Raw genomic sequence first — 27,193 nt, 5'->3', positions numbered from 1 at the left:
GCTGTGTTATGTATTTTGATCCTCACGGTAACAGTGTAAGGTAGGAGCTGTTATTATCCTTGTGCACGTACATAAAAACTGAGTGCCTGATGGGGTAAATGATTTATTCAAAGATACATAGAAAGCTATGGGGTTGAGATTCAAACTCTTCAGCGCATTTTTTTTTAACTGCATGATATAGTAACCAGAAATTCAGAAAACGTACAAGTTAACTGATGTCATATGTAAGTAAAGAGAAGTTGCCATAATCTGTATTTTTGGAATTTTCATTCAGATTTCCTGAGATTAATAAAGATATAAAGTGCTAAAAATGTATGTAGGAATAAATAAAAATTACAGAATTAGGCAGCATAGTATCTGATATGAATGTACATGAACAATTAGCACTCATTTCGTGTTACAATGTAATTTTCTCACTGAAGCAAAAATGAATTTTCCCCTTTGGTGGAGCATCATCTCTGCCTTACTGTGGAGTATGACATGAATTTTTATATCCTTCAAAGCTCTCTTGAAGACAGCATATTGAATAAGACATATTGCACTGTGAATAATCCACCCTTTCCTTTTTATTTCTAGTGACCACATTCAGAACATTATTTTTAAACTTACCATAGATAAGATATATTCTCTATAATCTTCATTTTAGGACCATGCACAGTAGGATAAAGGTGGCTTCAGCATGCTTGCCCTAGAGTTAGGTGGTACCAGTGAAATCTCTCATGCTGTTATTTGATTCATGAAAACTAATAGCCCTGAGAAATTTAATTTAGAGAGCTGCACATTTTGAGTAATATATAGATTACTTGACATGTAGGTTATTATTCAATTGAGATATTTTATATGAAAATTGTTAAATTAAATGCTACTGGCAGTTGCTAAAGATTGTACTTTTTAATTATTCTATTTTTCATCCAATGTCTCTTCTTCTTTTAACGTCGACAGTCTAGGTTGCTGACAGAATATTCCTTTAGCTCAAATGTGTGTTATCATTCCAGAAGAGAGAGGCACACAGTAGGCATTCAATAAACACTTGTTAAATAAATGGCCTTAATTTACCATGCTTACTTTGTGGGTTGCTGCTGAAATTATTTCAGCTCCTGCTTCAATTTTTCAAGGAGGTAGGGGATTTTACTGAGCTTCTCAGCCTCAGTGTGATTAATGAAATTTCTTAGCATGTTAAAATTGGTGCTATCGAATATCTTGGGTCTAAAACCAGGGAGTTGTTGATTGAGTATGCTTATGTCACCTCTGACTGAGGCCAGACAGAAAAAAATGGACCCTCTTGGCAAGGTTTAAAGTTTCTGACTGAAGATACCTTCAACTAAACATGAAGGCACATAATAATGTGTTTCATGAGCTTTACCAAGTATTTGTTTATGTCCACAATTTAATTTTAAGTTAAAGTTTTGGGTCTTTGGTTTTCATAAATAGATTTAAAATCACAAAGTTCTTCAAGTTTCTGCAAAATTTAATCTCTCCTTTTATGACGTGATTTTTGAAATATATTTGATGATCTCCGTTTAATGGTTTCAGTGGAATTTCTGAAGGTTCCGTTTGGTTTTGAAATAATTAGAATCACAGTCATATCTTGAATGCAATTTGTGCATCCATAGTGTATGACATGGTTTTGGAGATATTGCTGATTAGGTCAAAATTTTTTGTTTTAGCATAAAAGATCATGCAACTAGCTTTTGTATGTATTTGATTGTGAAGGCATGAACTGTGACTGGGCAAGTTGATGTAAAGATGTAGAGAAAAGAAGCCGCATCACAGTCGTTATTGTCATATGGGAGAGAAAAAGCTCTATTAGCCAGATCATGTCCAGTGTGGATGGTCAGCAGAAGCAGGGGAGATTGGCACTCTTGTCAGAGTAGCTTGCACAAGGACTTGTTTGATCATCATTAATACATACATTTTCTTTCTTTAATACATGCATTTTCAAACAGTCTGTAAATGCATTAGAGAATGCAGTCACATCTATTCACTTAGAAAACACTCTTCTAGATGAATGGATAAAGAAGATGTGGTATATATACACAATGGAATACTATGCAGCCATCAAAAGAAATGAAATCTTGCCATTTGCGATGACGTGGATGGAACTAGAGCGTATCATGCTTAGTGAAATAAGTCAATCGGAGAAAGACAACTATCATATGATCTCCCTGATATGAGGACATGGAGAAGCAACATGGGGGGGTTAGGGGGATAGGAGAAGAATAAATGAAACAAGATGGGATTGGGAGGGAGACAAACCATAAATGACTCTTAATCTCACAAAACAAACTGGGGGTTGCTGGGGGGAGGTGGGATTGGGAGAGGGGGAGGGGGCTATGGACATTGGGGAGGGTATGTGCTATCGTGAGTGCTGTGAAGTGTGTAAACCTGGCGATTCACAGACCTGTACCCCTGGAGATAAAAATACATTATATGTTTATTAAAAAAAAAAAATTGGAAGGGGAGGCGAACCATAAGAGACTATGGACTCTGAAAAACAACCTGAGGGTTTTGAAGGGTCAGGGGTGGGAGTTTGGGGGAACAGGTGGTGGGTAATAGGGAGGGCACGTTTTGCATGGAGCACTGGGTGTTGTGCAAAAACAATGAATACTGTTACGCTGAAAAAATAAATAAAATGGAAAAAAAAAAAAACTCTTCTCTTTCTAGCGAGTGGGTAGCACTCTTACAAAAATGCTTGTAGGACCATGGTGCATCTTTTTATGTTTGAACTTAGTATTTTTACTCTGTGATTATCTGTTATTCTAAGTTGACCAGATCATTGTTTTAATTCCTGTATTGTAAGATGTTAACTTACATCTTGTAAATTTGAGATTATCTGAAACACGTCACATGCCCTCAATTCTAGCATCAAATCTGATGAAATACTCTGTTGCATTTGTTCTGGGTCTTTCCACATTGTTGCTGATTATTGTATTTTGTATGAATGGTTCCAGCAGAGTATGTAGGGTTTTGACAGTGGTAATATCTGAACCCCTTACTTACTCCTCCCTTGGATTCTAGGCTGAAATATTTTAAGGAGTAAAATCAAAATCATTATTGATGGCCAGATATTAAACCCAGCATTCTTCTCTAAGTCTTCAGAGCCTTTCTTGGTCTTAGAGGAAATAAAGTTAAGGAGGGCGGCCTTTCATTTATCGCTTGTTCAGTAAATATTTATAAAGCATTTGCAATGTGTGCGTGGGGCTTGGAACTACACTGTAGGGCTGGAGTGGGGAAAGGACGGGTGCAGTCTCTGTGCTCAGAGGTTGTAGGGAATGGCGGAAAGGACACTGACACCTGCCCCCAGAGGCTGCAGGGAATGGCGGGAAGGGAACTGAAACTTCAATTCCAGCTCTAGTGCAGTCATGAACTGGCTGCATGATTTTAGCTGATGTATGTTTCTCAAGACCTTGGTTGCCTTAATTATACCAGCTCAAACATTTTATTATCCTACAACTTGATTTCTTGTTAACATCGATGTCTGAAAATTATTTCGAAAGCATGTCATCTTTTTATAATTGGATTATTTGGTTTACCATCTGACATTAAAGTACCCAAGATTCTATTCCTCTCTTCCAGCACCAGCGCGTGCGCGCGCGCACACACACACACACACGTGTGTGCATATTTTGAAGATATGTAGTGCTTATCTTAAGGGCAAAGTTTGGCCCTGCTCCGTAAATGTGTACAGAAAACAATATAACACAGATACTGAAGGCAGCTTGGTTTTAACTTGTACCTAAACATGACATTCAAATGTTAATTGGATGAATAAATCTTGTTCATTTTACAGACATGGAAATGTCAATGGAATAAAACTATTTATCACAAGATAATGGTCTCCTGCCGCCAGATAAATGCCAAGATGAAAATACTTATTGAAAATGTATCAAAATATTCAATTGCTATTTATTAAAAATAAAGGTTGAGGAAAAGTTCAGCTTTTCAGGTCAAACATGAGAAATGCCCTGCCTCTAGTATTAGTATATCATCAAACACAATGTGCCGGTGTAGAAACATGAGAAAATTCCAAGAAATAGTGGTCTGTAAGGGAATCCTTTAGCTTTATAGTATGAGAAGTGCTCGAGTGGTGCAGTGGGGGCTGGGAAGAGATACCTACTAGGTATTAAGCTCAGACTGTGTCCTTGGCAGTTTTGGGTGAGTGCACTGATGCAAGCCCATTCACACGAACAGGATTTGAGAAGGATACTTATTCTCATTTATAGGTAAAGTTGAAAGCCAAATAACTTGCAGTCACAGAGAGTAAGTGCCAACACCAGAATTCAAACTCAGCCCAGGCTCCAAGTCCAGGGCTCTTCTACAGTCCACACCTCAACTTAAACTCCATGAATCTGAGTACAATACCTTTTGCTTGGTGATGGAGGAAGGGGTTGGGGTACATTATTTCCCCAAGTTTTATTGTACCTGATGACCAAATACTTCTTTGGGTCTAATGACTTGATACACTGATGAGCTAGCTAGCTTGCTTACTTTCTTCCTATCTTAAAGCTCTCAGGAGTGAGAGTACTGTAGGTTTTTGTTTGTTTGTTTGTTTTAAGATTTTATTTATTTATTTGAGAGAGAGAGAGCCAGCACGAGTGGGAGCTGAGAGTGGTTGGGTTTGGGAGAGGGAGAAGCAGGGTGCCTGATGTGGGACTCCACCCCAGAACCCTGGTATCATGACCTGAGCCAAAGGCAGATGCTCAACTGGCTGAGCCACCGAGGGCCCTCCTTGACGAGCTTTCTTTAAATGCTATTGTCCACTTACCTAAGGGAGCACACCCCTAAGCTCTGAGCACTTGATAGCTCTGAAGGGCCAAGTAGCATTAAATTCTAGTAGTAAGACCATCTTCTGTCCAGGGGTTTCAAAGTCTTTAGGTAATTTCTTCTTTCTACTTTATTTTACAATATTAGATACCTATTTCTCTACTTGTGCCATAGTGGCTTCATAAAATACACTATTTGGATTGTTATGGATATAGGTAAATTGTTGTGATTGTTATAAATATAGGTTAATTGTTGAGTTGTTTAAAGAAAGAAAAAGTGAATTATTGTTCACTGTATGTTTTCCTAATGTCTTTATGCCAATTCCTTCTCATGTCCCCCCACCCTTCACAATTCCCTTGCTCCACCTGCCACAAACAGCGGATGTTAATGTCTCCTTCCTCTGGACTGACAAGAGAACTGTAGTCTTCCTCTTGTCAACAACGACTTTCTATCTAGTATTTTAGTATTAGTATTCTATTGATACACTTGTCATAGTTTCCCTAGTAGATGGTAGGCGTCTTACTAGGAGAAATAGTGTGCTTTTCTTTTCTCTATTCCCCATAGTACTTAGCAGAGTGATTTGAACATTACAGATAGTCAGTGAGAGAGTGAAAGAAGCGTGCGTACGTACAGTCTTTGATTTAAGAACTAGAGGAATTATTAAGATTTCAGAGGTATTTGTAGTGCACCCTTGTGAATATGGGAATCTGTCCACCTGGTCCTTTGCCTGTGCTTGTATCCATCAGTTCTCTCTAAAATACATTTGGATTTTATTTATTTTGCAGAATTCCTACAGTCAGTGAATGAGCAGATAATTTAACTGCTAGGTGGTTACAAAGGAGAGAAACTTGAACGTTTAAATTTCCCTCAGGAAGAAAATAGTAATTCATATAGCACTATTTTTATATATAAGTAATATGTGTACTAGCAAAGATTAAAAAAAAAAATCATAGCATTCTTCTAGGTGTTTTAGATAAACACCAAGCACCGTTGTGTCAAATAGACTACTGACTGATGGTCTTTGTGATGCACTTTTTGCAGATGGAAGACCTTTAGCTCTGAAGGACATATGGGAAGGAATCCATGAGTGTTACAAGTCACGGCTGCCGCAGGAGCCATGGGACACCATTACCCAACAGGTTAGAGAGTACTTTTATTTTATGTGATTTCTTCCCTCTGCTCATCTTTTCTTCTAGTTCTCTCCTCTACTCTTTCCTATTTTATTCCTCTACAACCTTACAGATTTCAGTTCAAAGACAGTTTCCTTTAAAATACTTTCTCAGACCCAGAGATGGTTTCTCTTCCCTGTTACAAGCTCTCAGAGCAATCTGTAGTTTTCCTTATCACAATTTTCAATTATATATTTGGACAGTTTTTGTTTTTGTTTTTTTAAGATTTTATTTATTTATTTGACAGAGAGAGCTCACAAGTAGACAGAGAGGCAGAGAGAGAGGAGGAAGCAGGCTCCCCGCTGAGCAGAGAGCCCGATGTGGGGCTCCATCCAAGGACCCCGGGATCATGACCTGACCAGAGGCTTTAACCCACTGAGCTACCCAGGTGCCCCTGGACAGTTTTTTTTTTTTTTTTAAATTAATGTATTTCTTTGTCATTGTACTGTGCATTCCCATGTGGGCAGAACCTTGTTTTCTCTCTCTCTCTGTTTTTAAAGATTTATTTATTTATTTTAGAGAGGTAGAGAGAGTTCATGAGTTGGTGGCAGGGGGTGTGGAGAGATTCCCAGGCAGACTCTGCGCTGAGCTTGGTATCACAACCCTGAGATCATGACCTGAGCGGAAATCAAGAGTCGGATGCTTAACCAGCTGTGCCACCCAGGCACCTCTTTTTCTCTCTTTATTGTACACCCAGCATTCGTACAGTACTTATCATATAGTGAATGCTCAATAAAAATGTATTAAGTAAATGAGAGTAGTAACAAGTTGGCATATTCACTAAGAAGTACATGATTTAGCTTGTGTCACCTACAATGCTTCAGAATTTTGCTAATAGGTACATTTGCAAAAAAAATAATAAACTTTTGATTAATAAGAGGTTTGCAATAGGGATCTGAAAAAAATAGAGAAAATACATCTGCAAAAGTACATAAAAAAGTAGAATTGCAAAAGTAGGGAAAAATAGATCTGTCAATCAGATAAGTCATTATTACTGCCTTGCTAAAATCAGCAGTTAATTATTTTAGAAATTAAAAAATACTCATCACCTTGCAACCAATCATGGTCTCCTTAAAAATAATTTTTACTTATGTCAAAAATCTTATTTTTTCCCAGGCTCTGTTAAGCTTAATCAAAGCTTCCTTTAAAAATGATCTTATCAGCCATTAGAATTTTTATGCCCTCTTATGTGTTTGATCATAATAATGACAGTTTACCTCCCAATCAATGTAAGAATCCTTAGCATCTTCTAAGTAGTTCTTTGACAGTAGCTGTAAATGACCATTTTCTAGGTTTTAATTGAGGACAAAACTAGGTTTAAGTACATGCATATTTCACACAGCCCCTCAAGTTAATCCTTTCCTCTCCCTTCCCACCATTGCCCTCTTCAATCAAGTCCTCTAGCCTCACCAGGAACAGTTAGTAAGGCCTCAAACCTCAGTCTTCTGCTCCTTCCTCCCTGCCCTACCATTAATCACATCCTCCTAACCATGATGTGTGTATCTTGCCTATGCACAAACCTACAGTAGTGGTCCAAAAGCCTATGGCACGTGGTCTAAATGCCTCACCTGGGCTCCAGTGGCTGCCACTCCCTGGCTCCAGCCTGTCCTTTCAAGCTTATCTTTGACCCTGCTGTACACAGTCTCAGCTCCTGCCAAACATGGCTGTTGGTTTCCCAGAAGCCATCCTGTGCAGTTTGTTCTTGGACTTCTTTCCAGCCTTGTCTTCCCTGTTGCCTTTGTCGTGTCTTTATATTTCCTTTTGTTCTCTGATGTTCCTTTCTTGAAACCACTTCAGCTCACAAAAATGATCCCCTCTGAAATTCCAGTTCTGTAGACTAGGCATGGGTGGTTGCTATGAAAAAGAATAAGATACATAAGCAAATGCATCATAGAGATTTTATGCAAAGCATTTTAGATAACCTTTAAGCATCAAGGTGAGTGCTAAGAGTTTCAACTTCCCGTGTCTTGCCAGTGACCACAGGCTGTCTCAAACTGTATACTGTGGTGTCAGAATCCACAAGACCCAGAAAACGTTTGGTTGGAAGAGTCAAGGAAAATGGCAAAGGTTAGAGGCAAAAGATAGATGGCAAAGATATCCAAAAGTACATCTGCATTTAACTTGAGTGTCTTTTTTCTCTGCTTCTTTTCATTTACATTTTACATTATGTTCTTGAGCCTGTTTCTTATCCTTTCCCTTTTTCTGTCAGTGTTATCAATCTCAGTGCAAGCCTATAGCACAATTCCTGGTGATCTATGTCATTTTGGGTTTTAATTCTATGTGTCTCTGTTCTGACTTGCAACATATGAACAAGACTTTGAACTCAACTGCGTTTTCTTAGTTTCCTAATATGATGTTGCAAAAAGATTTCTACTGATAGAACTCCAAGTTGCTAAACCGACCAAATGAACCAATCTGTACATTGATTTTTTATAGCTGAATTGACTAATATCTTTTAATCTGTAGTCACTTAAGTGTCATATAGAAAGCCTGTTAGTGGACCATCTACTCCTACCTGTCATAGTGTAGTAGTAATGGTCAAATCCAATCACAATAAGCACTGTTATTTCTAAGACCCATGTTTGAGGGCTCACTTAATGGGAGAAGTGGTTGATATAACCAAACTACAACACAACTGGAACATTTGGGTCTTCCTTTGGGATTTGTCTTATGTGGACTGGTCTGTGGACAGCTATCCCACCTTTGACAACAAACTTTGTGACAGCTTTAGAATTGCTCTTCGCAGTGTATGTGTGGGCATTAAAGACCTAGCCAGGGAAACTCGCTTGTTGCTCTTGTATTAGTTGGCACTCGAAAGTCATCACGAATGTCTCCTTTGGTGGTCTTGGCTTTTATTCCTAGATTAGTTAATGGATTGGTATTTACATGCTCTTCTTTGCCTGAGATCTTTGAGAGAGTGGATCTTCATTTTTGTAAAACCACATGTGGAGAAAAACACTGAGTGTCCTCAGCTGGGAGAAAGGGAGGTTGTGATATAGCACTGGGGGAGAATGAGCTGATAGACTATCGGTGGCACCGAACAGTAGATAGTGTTTTGCAGAATTACAGTAAAGAACCATTAGCTTGCAGACTGAACATGATAATAATATCCTGTCCTTCAGAGAGGCTCAAAAACAAAAGCAGCCTCCACGCAATATAAAATGCGTTTCACTTCATCTTCAGGCTTGATTGTGCTCATATAGCTTGTTGCTCTTCATCTTTAGTAATCACACTTCTGTTCTCTCAGCGTTTGTCTTGATGATAAGGACCTGTTCATGTCAGACATGAACCCTCTCTTTTGACGACAAGCCACTAATGAATCTCATACATTTGATTATGGTGATTACTTACCTGCTTTTGTCCAACATTATGAATTACCTATTATCTCAACCCTGTAGCCTAATAAAGAACTTCTGAAAGAAAGTTAACAGATGCCTAGGTTGCATCTGCCCATATTGGTACAGTGAATGTTACAATAATGATTACTTGCATGTGTGGGCTCCATGTCTTAGATAAAGAACTCCTGTGATCTTGGCACAGATTAAAAGTCATAACAAAGCATACTTTCAATTTTACTTGAAGATGTGTGTGTTTATGTGGAAGTGGTCAGATAAGTAATTGTTTCTTACCATCTTCTTATTTTTAAACCTTATATTATGAAAAATTATAAATATATCCAAAAGTAGAGTTAGTAGTATAAAGCATTTACAAACTAATGACCAATCATATATATATATATATTTTTTAGTATCTCACCCAATCTGGAATATTTAGGAAGCAAATCTTAAACATGATATCTCATCCATACAAATTTAAGTATGTATCTTTGAAAGACAAGGACTTTATACCAATGTTTATAGCAGCTTTATCCCATAATAGCCCAATGGAAATAACTCTGATGTCCTTCAGACCATGGAGATTAAATGAAGTGGTGTGCCCTTACTAGGGAATCCTATCCAGTAGCACAAAGGAACCAACTACTGGTATGCTGAACAACCTGGATGAGAGTCCAGAGAATTATTCTGAGTTCGAAAAGCCAATCCCAAAAGGTTGCATAATATATGATTCCACTTAATCTAACATTTTTGAAATTAGAGAGGGGATTTGTAGTTGTTGGGTGTTAGAGAAGGAGGTGGAAGTGGGAAGGAAGAGAGTGTGGCTATACCAGGCAACATGAGAGGGAACATTGTAGCAATGGAAATGTCCTGTGTCTGACCTATTGATGTTAATATCTTGGTTGTGATATTGTACTATAGTTTTGCAAGGTGTTACCATTGGGGAGCTGCTGAAGGGTATGAATAATCTTTTTGTATTATTTCTTACAATTGCATATGGAATCTATAGTTATCTCAAAAAGTTTAATTGAAAAAATGTAAGGACTCTTAATAAACATAACCACTTTTCTGTTATCACAATAAACTGATAATAATTTCTTAATATCCTTAAATAAGCAATTAATGCTTAAATTTCCACAATTTTTTTAAATTTTTTATAGTTTCTGTGAGTTGGATTCAAATAAGGTTTATATATTGAAGTGGTTAACATCTCTAAAGACTTTTGAAAACAAAGATTCTCATTCTTGTCTCTTTCTTTCCTCATACATTTTTGTTGAAGAAGCAAGGTTGTTTGTCCTGTAGTATTTGTATCTGTTTTTTGTTTGTTTTTTTCCCAATTGTAATCCTGTGGTATTGTTTGGTATGTTCCTCCCTGAGCTTTCTATAAACTGGTAGTTAGATCTGGAGGGTTGATCAGATTCAGGTTTGTTTTTTGGGGGGCAAGAATAGGTGATTCTGGATACTTCTATCAAGAGGCACATAGTGTTTGGTTATCGTTCTTTTTTGTGATGTTAGTAGCCATTCATGATTATTGCTTACATCCATTAACTCATTAAGGGTTGCAAATGGTGATGTTCTAATTCCAGCATTCATTATTTATTAGTTGGGCTGCTTTATAACAGCAGTTTCCCTCACCAGATTAGTTACTTGACATAGGCTTTGTATAGAAAATGCAGGATAAATGTTCTAGCTTAACATAATGTCCCTGTTTTCTAACATTCTAAGGTGACCAAGAAAGTTTTCTTATGTATCTTTGTGGACTCATGGATATAGATGTTTCATGCAGTTCAATTCATTATAGTGGTTATCTTTATCGTTATTCAATTGTTTCAACAACATGGATGGAACTAGAGGATATTATGCTGAGTAAAATAAGTCAGTCAGAGAAAGACAATTATCATATGGTTTCATTCATATGTGGAATTTAAGAAACAAAATAGATGAACATAGGGGAAGGGAAGGAAAAATAAAATTAAATGAAAACAGAGAGGGAGGCAAACCATAAGAGACTCTTAACTCCAGGAAACAAACTGAGAGTTATATCCAACTGGGGTAACTGGGTGATGGGCATGAGGAGGGCACTTGATATAATGTGCACTGGGTATTATATGCAACTAATGAATCACTGAATTCTACCCCTGAAACTAATAATGCACTATAGTGTATTATTATCTAAATTGAATTTTAACTTAAAAAATTTTGTTAAAGTCTCTTTAAGTTGGCTCCTGAGTTATTTTGATATAACCCAAGTAGCTTTGATGGGTTCTTGCTTTTTGGATTGACAAATTGTTGCATATTCACATTGCACAATTCATGCCCAGACTCACCCCTCCATTTTCCAAGGAGTCTTGCTTTCTTTTAGAGACTTTATCGAGGTGCCAGAACCAGACAGAGTGAGCACCACTGCTTACTAGCTGTATGAACTCAGGCATAGTTCAAAAACTCTGGGCGTCTTATTTTTCCATTAAAGATAATGGCAACATCTACACAGAGTTGGTGGAAATACTAAAAAAGAGAACTGCGTACAAAGCTCAACCTGTGTCATATGTCCCTGCAAATATTTTCCAACACTGTGCACTTTAAATTTGGAAACCAAGATTTTGGAGGTCCTTTGTTTTCTGATTCTTCATGTCTGGGGAAGGCTGTCCAAGTACAAGTAAATGAATGGGATTGAGTGGATAAAGTTGGAAAGAAGCTCATTATATTTCCTCATGTGATCCCACACAAGTACTATGAGAGAACTGGATTAAATATTTGCAGGGAGGGGCGCCTGGGTGGCTCAGTGGGTTAAGCCACTGCCTTCGGCTCAGGTCATGATCTCAGGGTCCTGGGATCAAGTCCCGCATCGGGCTCTCTGCTTGGCAGGAAGCCTGCTTCCCCCTCTCTCTGTGCCTGCCTCTCTGCCTACTTGTGATCTCTGTCTGTCAAATAAATAAATAAAATCTTAAAAAAAAAAAAAGATATTTGCAGGGAGTAGAGTTAAGAGGAACCTGTGTAATACATATTTTACATACTCCAAATACCATTAATTTCATTTTGAAGACTTCAACATGTCTAAAGCATGCAAAGATATGGTAATTAATTCCAGTGAGTTTTCATTATATTTCCATCATAAATCTCTCAATATAAAAAAAAAAAAAACAACCAAAAACTCAAACAACAAAAAACAGAACTCCTTAGGTACCTTTTAGTGAATAGATTGCTTTTGACTCTCAGTGATGCAGGAAGTCACTGGTTAAGGAGTCTTAAATAATGAAGCTTGATATGTTGCCTGGTGATTTATAATGATAGCTGATAAACTGATGATTTAATTGTGCTTCCTCTAGTAATAATCTTAAGTGCTCAGTGAAGTTCCAGTGATTGGCTTTCTTCTGAACTCAGTCTCCCTGGAGTCTTTAGGCATCTCTTTTACACAACATCCGATAACTGACTTTTAACTGTTCCTATTTTAAATAATACAAATCAATTAAAACACACAGCTGTTTAACACAACTTCTCAGTGCTGGTATAGGTCTCGGTGGGTATTTCCTGATGGCTCATAATGACATCAATTTCGTGCACCTGGTAGGATCTGTGTGAACTGGAAGTGGCTTAATTCTTAAATGACAGGAAAATTAAGAAGCCTTTTATGGATTGCTGCTGCTGCTTTAGAATCCCTGCCAGCACCACTGCAGACTCTTTCCTCGTGGAGTTTTATTTAAATGGGACTACAGACTTCATGGGGTTGTTTTCTCTGTAATTTGCTGCTCATTTGTTGGATCTGGGTTTCTAGGTATTCGTTCTGGACATTAATAAGTCACTTTAGTAGGTAGGTTTCTAGTGCCATAATCTACCTGGGGACTTTTTATAGAAGCTTTCTAATGTTTCTACCAGTCCTCGATGGTTCTAGCACCCTCTACTATCTTAGAAGAGTGAAATACGCTTTCATCACCATGTCTCGTGTTCTTTGGTGTTTTCAGGTAATGATGACAGTGCTATTTTTCTCTGTCTCTATTAATAATTATTTCTAGATTGTCAATCTGCACAAGCATTGTGACTTTTTTAAAAAAGATTTTATATATTTATTTGACAGACAAAGATCATAGGCAGACAGAGGGGTGGGAAGGGGGGAAGCAGGCTCCCTACTGAGCAGAGAGCCTGGTGCAGGGCTTGATTCCAGGATCTTGAGATCATGACCCGAGCCGAAGGCAGAGGCTTAACCCACTGAACCACCCAGGCACCCGCATTGTGACTTTTAATATTTATTGACTGCTGATGCTATGGGTACTTCACTTTAATTCAGAAATATCCACTGTCTCTTAAACACTTCATTGTGCTTTTCTTATTTTAGGGGTAAAAAACACATTTTTCTTAAGTTTTTCTTGTTCTTTGTTCTTCAGTCTTTCTTTAGATTAAGAAGTATATGAAACTTTGTTCTCAATATCTTTGACGAAACAATTAATTTCTTTCAAAATTTTCTTTGATTTTACACCCTGGAATGTTTTTGGAAAGCCTTAATTTTATCCTAAGTGCTCTTTAGGCATTGGGATGAGATTACTTTCTCATCCCACTTTCACTTTCTAAGGTTTTCTGGCCACTAGCCACTAATTAAGTGTTTAAATGACTCTAAGTAGAAGTGGGGGCTGATTTATTATGGAAGATCCTTGTCTTACTAATTTTTAAGGTGTTTTGTCTTATTCCATCTTACTGAGAGTCCAAGATAAATAAACAAGGAATGTATTTTTTTAAATAAATAATCAGCTTATACTGGTATGTTTGGGTTTCACTTCTCTAAATTGAAATTTATTTCACTAGGCGATAAAGACAAGAAACTGGTTAATGTACTTTGTTATCTGTGTATCTGGTTGAGCAGAGGGCTGCTTAGCCTCTTACCATTACAGTTGCACTGTTGACTCAGCACGTGTCTTGAATTTATAGAAGGGCTTTCTTTAAAGAATTTTCCAGCTTTTCACTGATCCTTAAAATTTCTATTTCTAAAAAAGGAGCATTTTATAAGTATCAGAGTAAAATACCATTTAAAATATTTATAATTAATTTTAATATGACTCATCTTAGCACATTTCATTTTGATAATTACCTACCATCAATTTTTAATTTTTAATAAACATCTTAGTTCTAAAGCTTTTTATTTGAGGAATATTTATATTCTTGTTTCTGGTTTTTGAGAAAGAGGTTATTGGTGGGTAAGTGGAAAAACAGCAGCTATAGGTAGAAAGAGAAGCCTGGGGGAGCAGAAGGGCAGGCACAGGGCCCGGAGGGAATGGAAGGTAGGCTCTACAGACACACTTATCCACATAGACATTGAGTGCCCTGTAAGGGTCTAAGCTTCCTAAGAAAGTTGCTGCTCATTTAATCTTATTTTTGGCGTAATGGTGGCTGCACAATACATATTCTACCATGTAATTGTCGCACACTTTTTTCATTCCTCTTCCTACTCCCTTCAGCTTTTTTTTTTTTACATGTTGTTTTCCTGATTCTTTTCCATGTGAGCTATTGCATTCTCCATATTTTATATACAGTTTGTATTTTATAGTTTATAATTTAGCCAATAAGTAGGGATAATACCAAAGTATATAAAGTATGTGTGCAAGTCATTACAAGTATTGTCTTGCATTGCTGATATTTTTTCACTATATTAATTATTTTCTACTTGTCTCTGTCCAGCCTGAATTTCAGTAATATTTCTAATGGTGTCGAAGTACAGTCTAATATAAGAGTAATACATATACTGTAACCATCAAAGCAAATGAATGAGAACAAAGTGGTGGAGGGGAAAAGATTGTTGTAGCAGGACAATCTAAGCTAAGGGTTGTTTCTGAGTTTTCTTGAACAGTAAGTAACTAAAAGGTAAAGCCAATTAAATCCATTTTTTATTCTGTTATGGAAGGAAGCAGACAAGTTTATTAAGAAAGACAAACTTCTTATGTTAAATTTTAGGAAGGTAATTTTACAAACATGAAAACCTGGTCTCCTTTATAAATACCACTTACACCAACTTCAGGAGATGGAGAGGGAGTAATGTCCAGTTGTAGTTGTGTGAGAGTTTAAATAATATATATTGTGTGTTTAAGTTTATACAGCAAAAGCCCTTTTTACCGGCTTCCTGTTCAGAATCAGCCTGCAGATGTATGCTGAGTGCTTGGAAATATTTTTTGAATTTGAATGCCTTTGAACTGGATATGCCCTCTGTAGTTAATCATGGTCACTTACCTTCTTTATTGCCTCATACCTTGTCTACACTTACTGGCTTAGCCTACCTGTCTTCTAAAGATCTTTGTGTTTGCCTATTCCATATAAAATACAAAGAAAGAGTTTAGAAATTCTGTATGATTCTGAATTTGTGAATCTTGATATGTATTTTGGACTATCGTCAGATAAAAGTGCTGTTGTCTGGGCTTGCATTTTTAATAATTGGTATTTTTTCTGATTAATGAAAATAATACATACTGCTCATTTTTAGCAAAATATGGAGTAGCAAGAAGAAAATAAAAATTACTCATAATCTCAAACATTCAGTGGTACAATTGTTAAACTTTCAGTGCATAGCTTTCTAAAAAATATGTATATTTATATAACTATACATATATAATACATATAGTCACATATATGTATATATTATATATAAATATACACAAATACAAGTGAGATTATACTATGCACCTGGTTTTTGAAATTTACATCACAGACATCTTTCTATGTCAATATTTAAATACATCTAAATTTTACTTTTAGTAGCTGCATAGAATTCGATTCTAAGGCCATGCCATAATTGGTTTAACCAGTTTTATACTTTGAACATTGAGTTCTTTTCTAATTGTTTGTATTATAAACAATTTCTAAGTGAAGATCTTTGAAGTATGATTTGTGTAGTTGTCAGATTATTTCTTTGGAATAAATTCTTAGAAGTGAAATTGGTGAGTCAATAAGTATTGACTTTTAGAGATTTTGTTAAATATTTCCATGTCAGTATCAGAAAAGTCGTGCTAATTCTTACTACCAGTAGGATGTTCGAGAATCCATTTCCCTAAGTGTTCATTGATGCTGGTCATAATTGTTCTTCTTACAATGCCTGCTTCTGACGTCAAGCAGGCATTGGATTGGAGGCAGGTAGTTGAACATTGAAGTTCTGATGAGTAGCTGAAATGTAGGTATTTCTTGCAGTTCTTTAGCACATACATTTTAGACACTAAGGCAGTTGACATATGGTCGTAATTAAAGGGTCTGATTTCCATTCTTGCCAACACGGAACATTGTTTCTGTTGTCCAGAGGCGGCTCATGGGAGTACCTGCCAGCAAGGCTGAGGCCTTTTTTTTTTTTTTCCTTTGCAAGCCTTATTAGATTTACCCAAATGATTGAGCAGAATCCATGGTAGCCTGTAAATCCCGCTCCTTTAAGTATGGAAGATAGGGTGTTAGATAGTAAGATGTTTTTTTGCCAGCAGGAATTATCAGCCATCCACCTTGCCCAGATAACAAGACTTGCATGGCCTACTTGACTGACTAAAACTGTATCTGAAGGGGCCTGCCAGATGACGTAACTATTAATATACACCCCTGCAATTAAGAGTTAGCATCTTGAATACTTTCAAACTATTTTCCATGTGGGTCCCAAAGAGTGCCTTCCCAAACTGGCAACTTGGTTTGGCACAGGCTTGAACTGGCACTGCTAATTAGTGCTAGATTAATATATTCTTTAAATAGAATGGAGTCATCACCATATAAACAGGCGCTTGTCTTTCTGTTTACTGCCACAGGATATCAAGTACTCACTTCTTCTATGAGCATATGAACCTGGGAATAAATTTATGTATGGGGCATGAATGCAAGTCTTTTAAGGTTAGAGTTTATCTTTTCTAAGGATTGCTCTGGTAACAACAGCTAACATTTAGGGGGCATTTCTCAAGAGCCGGGCATTCTTCTGAATATACATATTATTTCACTTAATCTTCTGAACATCCCTGTTTTTTTTGTTTTTTTTTTTATTTTAGTTATTTTTTTGTTGTTTATTTGTTTATTTACAGCATAACAGTGTTCATTGTTTTGGCATCACACCCAGTGCTCCATGCAGTACGTGCCCTCCCTATTACCCACCACCTGGTTCCTCAACCTCCCACCCCCCCCGCCCCTTCAAAACCCTCTGGTTGTTTTTCAGAGTCCATAGTCTCTCATGGTTCATCTCCCCTTCCAGTTTCCCTTAACTCCCTCTCCTCTCCATCTCCCCATGTCCTCCATGTTATTTGTTATGCTCCACAAATAAGTGAGACCATATGATACTTGACTCTCTCTGCTTGACTTATTTCGCTCAGCATAATCTCTTCCACTCCCGTCCATGTTGCTACAAAAGTTGGGTATTCATCCTTTCTGATGGAGGCATAATACTCCATTGTGTATATGTACCACATCTTCCTTATCCATTCATCCGTTGAAGGGCATCTTGGTTCTTTCCACAGTTTGGCGACCGTAGCCATTGCTGCAATAAACATTGGGGTACAGATGGCCCTTCTTTTCACTACATCTGTATCTTTGGGGTAAATACCCAGCAGTGCAATTGCAGGGTCATAGGGAAGCTCTATTCTTAATCTCTTCAGGAATCTCCACACTGTTCTCCAAAGTCGCTGCACTAACTTGCATTCCCACCAACAGTGTAAGAGGGTTCCCCTTTCTCCACATCCTCTCCAACAAACGTTGTTTCCTGTCTTGCTAATTTTGGCCATTCTAACTGGCGTCAGGTGGTATCTCAATGTAGTTTTAATTTGAATCTCCCTGATGGCTAGTGATGATGAACATTTTTCATGTGTCTAATAGCCATTTGTATGTCTTCGTTGGAGAAGTGTCTGTTCATATCTTCTGCCCATTTTTTGATATGATTATCTGTTTTGTGTGTGTTGAGTTTGAGAAGTTCTTTATAGATCCTGGATATCAACCTTTTGTCTGTACTGTCATTTGCAAATATCTTCTCCCATTCCGTGGGTTGCCTTTTTGTTTTGTTGACTGTTTCCTTTGCTGTGCAGAAGCTTTTGATCTTGATGAAGTCCCAAAAGTTCATTTTTGCTTTTGTTTCCTTGGCCTTTGGAGACATATCTTGAAAGAAGTTGCTGTGGCTGATATCGAAGAGGTTACTGCCTATGTTCTCCTCTAGGATTCTGATAGATTCCTGTCTCACGTTGAGGTCTTTTATCCATTTCGAGTTTATCTTTGTGTACGGTGTAAGAGAATGGTTGAGTTTCATTCTTCTACATATCGCTGTCCAGTTTTCCCAGCACCATTTATTGAAGAGACTGTCTTTTTTCCATTGAATATTTTTTCCTGTTTTGTCGAAGATTATTTCACCATAGAGTTGAGGGTCCATATCTGCGCTCTCCACTCTGTTCCACTGGTCTGTGTGTATGTTTTTATGCCAGTACCACGCTGTCTTGGTGATCACAGCTTTGTAGTAAAGCTTGAAATCGGGTAACATGATGCCGCCAGTTTTGTTTTTGTTTTTCAACATTTCCTTAGCAATTCGGGGTCTCTTCTGATTCCATACAAATTTTAGGATTATTTGCTCCAGCTCTTTGAAAAATATCGGTGGAATTTTGATCGGAATGGCATTAAAAGTATAGATTGCTCTAGGCAGTATAGACATTTTAACAATGTTTATTCTTCCAATCCAAGAGCATGGAACAGTCTTCCATCTTTTTGTGTCTTCTTCAATTTCTTTCATGAGTGTTCTGTAGTTCCTCGAGTACAGGTCCTTTACTTCTTTGGTTAGGTTTATGCCCAGGTATCTTATGGTTCTTGGTGCTATAGTAAATGGAATCGATTCTCTAATTTCCCTTTCTGTATTTTCATTGTTGGTGTATAAGAAAGCCACTGATTTCTGTACATTGACTTTGTATCCTGCCACATTACTGAATTGCTGTATGAGTTCTAGTAGTTTGGGGGTGGAGTCTTTGGGGTTTTCCATATAAAGAATCATGTCATCTGCGAAGAGAGAGAGTTTGACTTCTTCCTTGCCAATTTGGATACCTTTTATTTCTCTTTGTTGTCTGATTGCCGTTGCTAGAACTTCTAATTCTATGTTGAACAAGAGTGGTGAGAGTGGGCATCCTTGTCGTGTTCCTGATCTCAACGGGAAGGCTGCAAGCTTTTTCCCATTGAGGATGATATTTGCTGTGGGTCTTTCATAGATAGATTTTATGAAGTTCAGGAATTGAACATCCCTGTTAAGTTGAATCTGTTCTCCAGATTTTAGAGAAGGAAAAACTGAGGCACAAAGGCATCAGACAACCTGCTAAAGGTCACACATCTACTAAGTGGCAGAACCAGAATTTGAACTAGTGTGCTTGAGAGCTCCTGTCTTAATCACTATGTCTGAGTCCCTCGCATGATGCTAATCTTGTTCTCAAGATTGTCGTATTAATAAAGATATATTAAAGTAGATCTGACCCTTTTCTGGGTCATGAACCCTGAGAATTTGATGAGAACTCTGGAAACTTCTCCTAGGCATACAGTATTTTGCAGTCCTAGTCAGGAGAACCCTCAACAGGATATCCAAATCTTTGGAACTCATAGTGGCTATTGTGGATTAGAACTCAACATTCATCCTACCCTCCTTCTCCTGTGCTCCTCCTGTACTGCAGACACTGGGCAGCTAAAACATAATTCTCCATCTCCCTCTCAGAGAGGGGTCTGAATTTGATTTAGGTTCATCACATCAGATGCAGGGGTGCGGGATTTGGAAGGCAGAAGTGTTGGGGGCTGCAGTTTGTTGGAAGCACAACAGGTCATGGAGGTCCTCTGTGTGGTTCGTGTTCAGTTACTACCGTTGGGTGTGTCAAAAGGCAGATGAAGAGACGGTCATTCTGGTGTGAATTGCAGCAGGTGTGGTGTGGCCCTGGTGATGGACACAGAAGAGAGAGTTTCTGATCATGGCAGTGGGGGTCTGATTCTAGAATGGCAGTTTCTTGATCTTGGAAAGAAGCAGCAGGTCCCAGGGTGTCCAGTTCTCCAATAAGAGCTTAAGTTTTTCTTGGAAAGTCATTTAGAATTTGTTTATTCAGCCCTCCCAATGAATGCTTCAGCTAGTCAGAATAGATTCTGGTTTTTGGCAACTGAACCTTGACTGCGACAGGAATGTATAGCTGAACCCGAGGACAGATTTTTCAGCAGGTTGAGAATTTGGCTCCGAAGTCAGAAACACTTGGGTTCTTATTTAAGTTCTACTTATTAACATTGTGACCAAGGACAGATTACTTGACTTTCCCCCTTCCTCATTCTCAAAATGGAGAATTATTCTCTGTGGGAACTATTATAAGGACTACCTCATTGGTTGTTGTGAGAAATTATGTGAGATAATGCATGTGATTCCTAGCACTGATGCTAGGAATTTGAGTAACTATTATCATTAACCCATTAATACTGTGAAAAGGAAAAACAGTGGACATAATTTCTGTTTCATATAAAATAGAACACTGCAGTGGTCAGTAGAATAATTGTTGAGCCTTAGGTTTCCTACAACAGTTTATTCACAGACACAAACTGATAGTTTATTAAGAAGCTGGTCTAGAACCTGCCCACTCTTTTCTAGAGACTTTGGTATACAAGCTGTCTTTTCACTGTACTTCCAGACAAGAATGTATTTTCCCTGTTTGCGTGAAGGAGCAGCCCCTTCCCAACCCCCCTGCCCTTAGCTGCTGCATCCCTATAGTGCCCCACTTGGCCTGGGCCCTGCCGCACAGGACCAGAGCGCCCCTCTAGCCAGTGCCCTGCTTGGCAGTCCAGCACCAATAAACTCTGGTTGGGAACAAGAAAGAAAGGAAAGAAGGAAGGAAGGAAGGAGCTGGTCTAGAGTACTTAGGGGTAGTATTTACTTAGTCGACTAAATAGGAGTTTTGTAGTTCTCATTCAAAATAGCATTCAAAGAGTTCTGGTAGTGAATCTGGTCTCAGGAGAGACCTTCAGCTATTTCAATGTGCTGCATTTTACGTGATGGGATCGGCAAGTCATGGCAGCAATGTCCCAAGGCTGCAAGGACAGAAATAGCCCATCTGGGCCTGTGAGAATCCATCTCCACAGTGCTTTTCCCTGAGCCATGCCATGAACAGTTTCCTTCTACAATCGGCAGTTGTTATTGCGCCCGTGGCTAAACCCCCAGCATCCTACTGAGACATAGATATATCTTAGCATACCCTACCACACATCTAGAATTGAGTGCTACAGATACTGTAGTCAATGTTTTTAGACCACTTGCTGGTAAAGGAGTTAAATTGAATTGAATACATGTCTAAGTAGTTTCCTCTGATCAATATGACCCTTTCTGTCAGGCTCTCTCCCTACCCACACCCTCACCCCCAGCCTTATTCACATAGTCATTAATAACCAACAATGCAAGGGCCTGTCCCTCAAACCCTCACACGAGAGTAAGGCAGGTTTTCAAACTACGATTTGTTAAAATGCAACCAGTGGGGAGCTCCATGAAAGGGCAGTGAGAACACTAAATGGCTTAGATCACAGAAGGTTGCTTATATAAGCCATTTAAAATTTCCTAAAGCTTCCTTCCCCCCACCTTGATTTGCAGGTTGTCACACATTCAATTTAATTGCAAAGAGCTGATAAAGGAGAAAATGCCTTTAAGAGTCCTATAAAATGGTCACTTTGGATCCTCCAAAGTCCATCTCATACATAGTTTAAAAAAAAAAATCAACAAAATGCAGTTATTTTCCACATTTTATTTAATTTCTTCACAGACATGTTTGATAGCAATGTCACCACCAGGAAAAGCTAAACAACCATTACTGCTGGTCTCTTGAATATGTTAAGCTAGGCAACTAACCTCGCCTTGTTCCTTGACAAGGGGAGTTTTCATACTGATACATGTCAAGTCTATCTTTAGAGAGAGTTGAGTTAGGGATATATAAGTCTATATTGTTTCTAGCAGACTGCCCAGAAAAAATGCCTTTTGATCTTAACTGACATCAGTGTGGCCAGGCCTTACTTTTGCATCCGTTAAAGTTATTTTGTGGACTGAGTGAATAAAAAGGGCTCTTAGGTTTCATAGCCTTCAGTGTTGCAGAGTTCATTCTGTCAAAAAAGTCAGTTGTAACACTAATGATATGATTCACAAGGACGATGATCAGGGTGTTTGAATTTACCTGACCATCCTGGCTCTTCACAAGCCACAGACTTTTGACCCTCTGGATATGTTCTGGAGCTCCCTTAGAATAATGATAGTAAAAAAAAAAAAAAATTAAAATAAAAAGAAAGAAAGAAAAGAAAAGAAAATGTAGCCAGTTAACTTTGGAAACGAAGGATCTTAGATTTCCATAGCTGCCAGTAGTGTCTCCTTTTTTCTTTAAGCTCACTCGGCTTGTTTGTACCTTAGATACAAAGGCCAATCTGCAGACACACCAAGGTAGCTCAGGGAAATCACCCAGGATGCCCCTGCTTCCTTGCTTGTGCAAAATGTGCTTTTACTCTTGTCTCATTCCTGCCTGGTTTCAAGTACTTTATTGTTTAACTCCTGTGTTGACTCTCTCTGGTCCCATGACCTTGGTATTTGAGAGTGATTTTCCTGAGGCACAAACCTCAGCTCTCTCTTGGCAACATTGGCTTGGGTCTTGGTTCCCTATGTTACTTGAAGAAAATTTCTCCTGTCTTCTTCTGTCTCTCAAACAACAGATGTGGCAGGATCTTCCCAACCATCCTGAACTCTTTTCAGCCAGGACTGATTGGAGACTAAAGCAATCTGAAGTATACCATAACCAACCAGTCTTTCTGTCATGGGAGATTTTCCAAACCAGTCTGTCTAAAGACAGTGGGCACTTCCCAGGTGATGGTTTGGAAATTTTAAGGGCCCCCTATTTTATGTCTGTCTGTCTATCTCTATAGATAAAATGATTTTTGCACCCATACCAAGTTCACATTCAGGGTCTCAGGTGACTGACCTCAGCTGAGTCCAAGTGCCCTGAATACTCTTGCCAAGGGCTGGTGTTTAGCAGGCAGTGAAGTCTCTCCCCATCTATGAGTGTTGTGTCTGAGTCCTGATTACTGTGTGATGTTATGTGCCCTGTCCATGGAGACGAGAAGCCCTCATTCTTCACAGTGAAAATATGAGTGAAAAATGAGGGAGGGACTGGGACGAGGGAAGGTTGATTAAAGGATTCAGCTAGTAATGGCATGTATTTCCCTTGGGGTTTTCACTAAATTCACCTGCCCCATTCTAGATTTTATTCATAGGCATTCTAAATAATATTAGACCACATGTAGATGAGCAGAATAAACCAGATTTGCATTTAATAACCAAAATAGAAGGCTAGGATAAAGGATGCACATTTTCTACATGTTTTCTGTAGTTCTGACCTCAATGTTAAACTCACTTTCAAAAACAGAGATTCCACAACCTGAATCCCGTGGTCTGAGAGGTTATTGCTTTCATTTTGTAATATTCTACAGATAGACAGCTATTGTGTTTTAATTGGGAAAAAAAAAAAAAAAAAAGAATTCCAGAAGGGAACAGTACTAGAATAGGTTCTTGGGATTTGGGGACTTGCTTGAAACTTTATTTAATTGCTGTTTTGCATGACTTTTCACATTGACTGTTCTGAAGACTGAACATACTAATTTTGTTAGTGCAAGTGTTACTTAATAAGTTAAAAGCCTTACTTGTAACTTATGGTAAGGAGTGTGATGTACCCTAAACATTTTCCGGTAGGTATGCATATTCAGCTTTCACACGGACACATTATATAGCTCTATTTGCCCAGTTTTTCCTGCAGATGTTTCAATTAAAACCAGCCAGGTTCTTTTGATCATTTATCTCAGGTGCTGGATTTTTCAACTGTAAATGCTAATATTGATTTTTTTTTAATTTTTAAAACTTAAATATACTTAATTAGCATATAATGTGTTGTAAGTTTTAAAAGTAGAGGTCAGTGATTCATCGGTCTTACATAATTTGATTTATTTTTTAGAAGTCGATTTCAGGAAAAAAATTGATTTTTTTTTTGAAGAAAGAACTTAGTAAAAATTTTGAAATTTTGGGAGAGGATGATAGATTGTTTCTATTATCATGAAAAGAAAACAAGGTAAAATATCTCCGAGTCAAACAAAAACAGTCTCACCTGTATTAGTTAAGTAAACATGTTTCTGGAAGAATATTTACTGATTTTTCTCAAAATATGAAAACAGCATTTATTTCATAGTGAAATTTTTGTGCTTGTGAGGGATTGTCTCAAACTCTTCTTTTTAATTAATAAATTTCCTAAGTTTTAATAACTAGAATCTGAGTCATTAAGATATAATAAAAAGAGCATAGACTTTATTGTAAGAAAGAGGCGGACTAAAGGCTGCATCTGCTCCGCACAAGCTATATGTCTTTGGGCAAATTGCCCAAAGATTATTTTGCCTGACATTAACATAGCTACACCAACATTCCTTTGGTAGTATTTGTTTGGTAGATCTTCCTGTACTTTTAATTATTCATCTTTCTCTGGTTTATTTTTTTCCTGGTAAATAGAACATTATTTTTTAAATAATAAAATTATTATTAATTTTATTCACAAATTAATTATTTTATTAATTAATTAATATTTAATTAAAATATTAAATATTTATATATTATTAATTATTATTAATAAAATAATAAAATTTCAGATAGAAAAATTAACCTTTTTTGGTGTACAGTTTTGTGAGTATTAATAGACACATAGAATTGTGTAACTCTTGCCATAATCAGGATACTGAACAGTTCCCTTACCGGCCCCAGACTCCCAGGTGCCTCTCCTGGTAGTCAACACTTTCTCCCACCCCAGCCCTTGTTCTCTGTGCCTATGTTTTGCCTTTTCCAAGATGTTTTATATAGATTTATACAATATGCAGTAGTTCTCTTTATCCACTGTTTTGCTTTCTGAGGTTGCAGTTATCATTGGTCAACCATGATCCGGAAGCAAATAATCTTCCTCCTCAGAAAGTCAGTAGTTACCTGACACTACATCACAATGCCTATGTCATTCACCTCAGTTCATCTGATCACACAGGCATTTTGTCACCTCGCATCACCATCAGAAGGGTGATGTTTCTATTGTTGATTTTCTGAAGAATCTCTGTAATGTTTCCACAGTGGTTATACCAATTTACATCCCCACCAACAGTATAGGAAGGTTCCCTGTTCTCCACATCCTTACCAACACTTGTTTCTTGTCTTTTTGATATTAGGCATTCTGACAGGTGTGAGGTGATATCTCATTGTAGTTTTAATTTGTATTTCCCTGATGATTAGCCTGTTGAGCATTTTTTCATGTGTCTGTTGACCATCTGTATGTCTTCTTTGGACAAATGTCTATGCAGATCTGCTGCCCATTTTTAATCGAATTATTTGCTTTTTTTGGAGTGCTGAGTTGCATACATTCTTTGTATATTTTATTTTATTTGAGGTTTTATTTATTTATTTTCCGTGAGTGGTGAGAGTGGCTGAGGGAGAGGGAGTGAGAGAATGTCAGGGAGACTCCATGCCTACTGTGGAGCCTGATGCAGACCTTGATCTCATGACTTTGAGATCATGACCTGAACCAAAATCTCTTGATTTGATTAACTGATTGAGCCACCCAGGAGCCTGATGCAGACCTTGATCTCATGACTCTGAGATCATGACCTGAACCAAAATCTCTTGATTTGATTAACTGATTGAGCCACCTAGGTACCCCAGTTCATTATATATTTTAAGTATTAACCCTTTGCAGCATATATCATTTGCAAATATCTTCCCTTCAGTAGGTTGCCTTTTTTGTTGTTCATAGTTTTGCACAGCAAATATGCAAAAGCTTTTTATTTTAATGTGTCCCAGTGGTGTTTTTTCTTTCTTTCTTTTTTTTTTTTTGCTTTTGTTTCTGTTGCCTGAGGAGACATAGCTAGAAAGAAGTTGCTACTGCAGATGTCAGAGAAATTACTTCCTGTACTCTCTTCTATCTCTTCTAGGATTTTTAGTTTCAGGTCTCACATTTATTTAGATCTTTAATCCATTTTGAATTTGCTTTTCTGTATGATCTTAGAAAGTGGTCCACTTTCCTTCTTTTACATGTAGCTGTCCAGTTTTTCCTAGTACCATATGAGATCCCTCATATGTGGAATCTAAAAAAAAAAAAGAAGAAGAAGAAGAAACAAAGAGACAAAAACCAGAAACAAACCTGTAACTACAAAGTACAAATTGATGGTTGCTGGAGGGGAAGGTGGGGGGAGGTGACAGGCAAAATGGGTGAAGGAAAGAGGGAGATACAGGCTTCCACTTAAAGAAGGAACAAGTCGTGAAAATAAAAGGCATGGCATAGAGTATATAGTCACTGACGCTGTAATAGGCTTGTATGGTGACAGATGGTAGCTACACTTGTGATTGGGCATAGCGTAATGTATAAGCTTGTCAAATCAGGATGTTGTACACCTGAAACTAACATTGTGCGGCAACTATACTAAAAAAAAATAAAAAGGGTAAATACAGTACAAAAATATGCTTTGAGATCACATTCATACTTTTTTGCAGTATATTGTTATAATTGTTTTCTTTTATTGTTAATTATTATTATTAATCTCTTACTCTGCCTAATTTATAAATTAAACTTCATAATTGGTATGTACATACAGGAAAAACATAACATGTAGAGTTTAATACTGTCTTTGGTTTCAGGCATCTCCTGGGGGTGTTGGAATGAATCCCCCACAGATAAGGGGAAGAGGCTACTGTTTAGGATTTTGAGTCTGGTTTCTTTCACTTAGCACAACTTTGAAGCTCATTCATGCTGAGGTGTATATTGATAGTTTTAACTTTGTATTGCTGAATAGTATTCCATTGTATGAAAGTACAACATTTTGTTTATTCATTTACCAGCTGAAGGACCTTGGGTTATTTTCACTTTTTGTCAGTTAAGAATAACACTACTGGGATGCCTGGATGGC

The 27,193-nt window shown here is 37.6% G+C and overlaps 1 protein-coding gene across 18 annotated transcripts in view; it reads left to right on the top strand.

Annotated features, from left to right (window-relative positions):
* The window catches only part of ATG10 (autophagy related 10), a 240,447-nt gene that overhangs the window by 166,933 nt on the left and 46,321 nt on the right, over positions 1-27,193 (top strand). For all 18 annotated transcript variants that reach the window (XM_046000409.1, XM_046000408.1, XM_046000402.1 and 15 more), the window contains one exon: positions 5,806-5,903. In XM_046000409.1, coding sequence (XP_045856365.1) covers positions 5,806-5,903 — 98 coding nt within the window. The remainder of the gene's footprint in view (positions 1-5,805; positions 5,904-27,193) is intronic.

Source organism: Meles meles, chromosome 3, assembly GCF_922984935.1.
Source record: "Meles meles chromosome 3, mMelMel3.1 paternal haplotype, whole genome shotgun sequence".
Taxonomy (NCBI): Eukaryota; Metazoa; Chordata; class Mammalia; order Carnivora; family Mustelidae; genus Meles; species Meles meles.
Note: the sequence above shows the minus strand (reverse complement) of the source record. Positions and strands in the feature narration are given on the sequence as shown.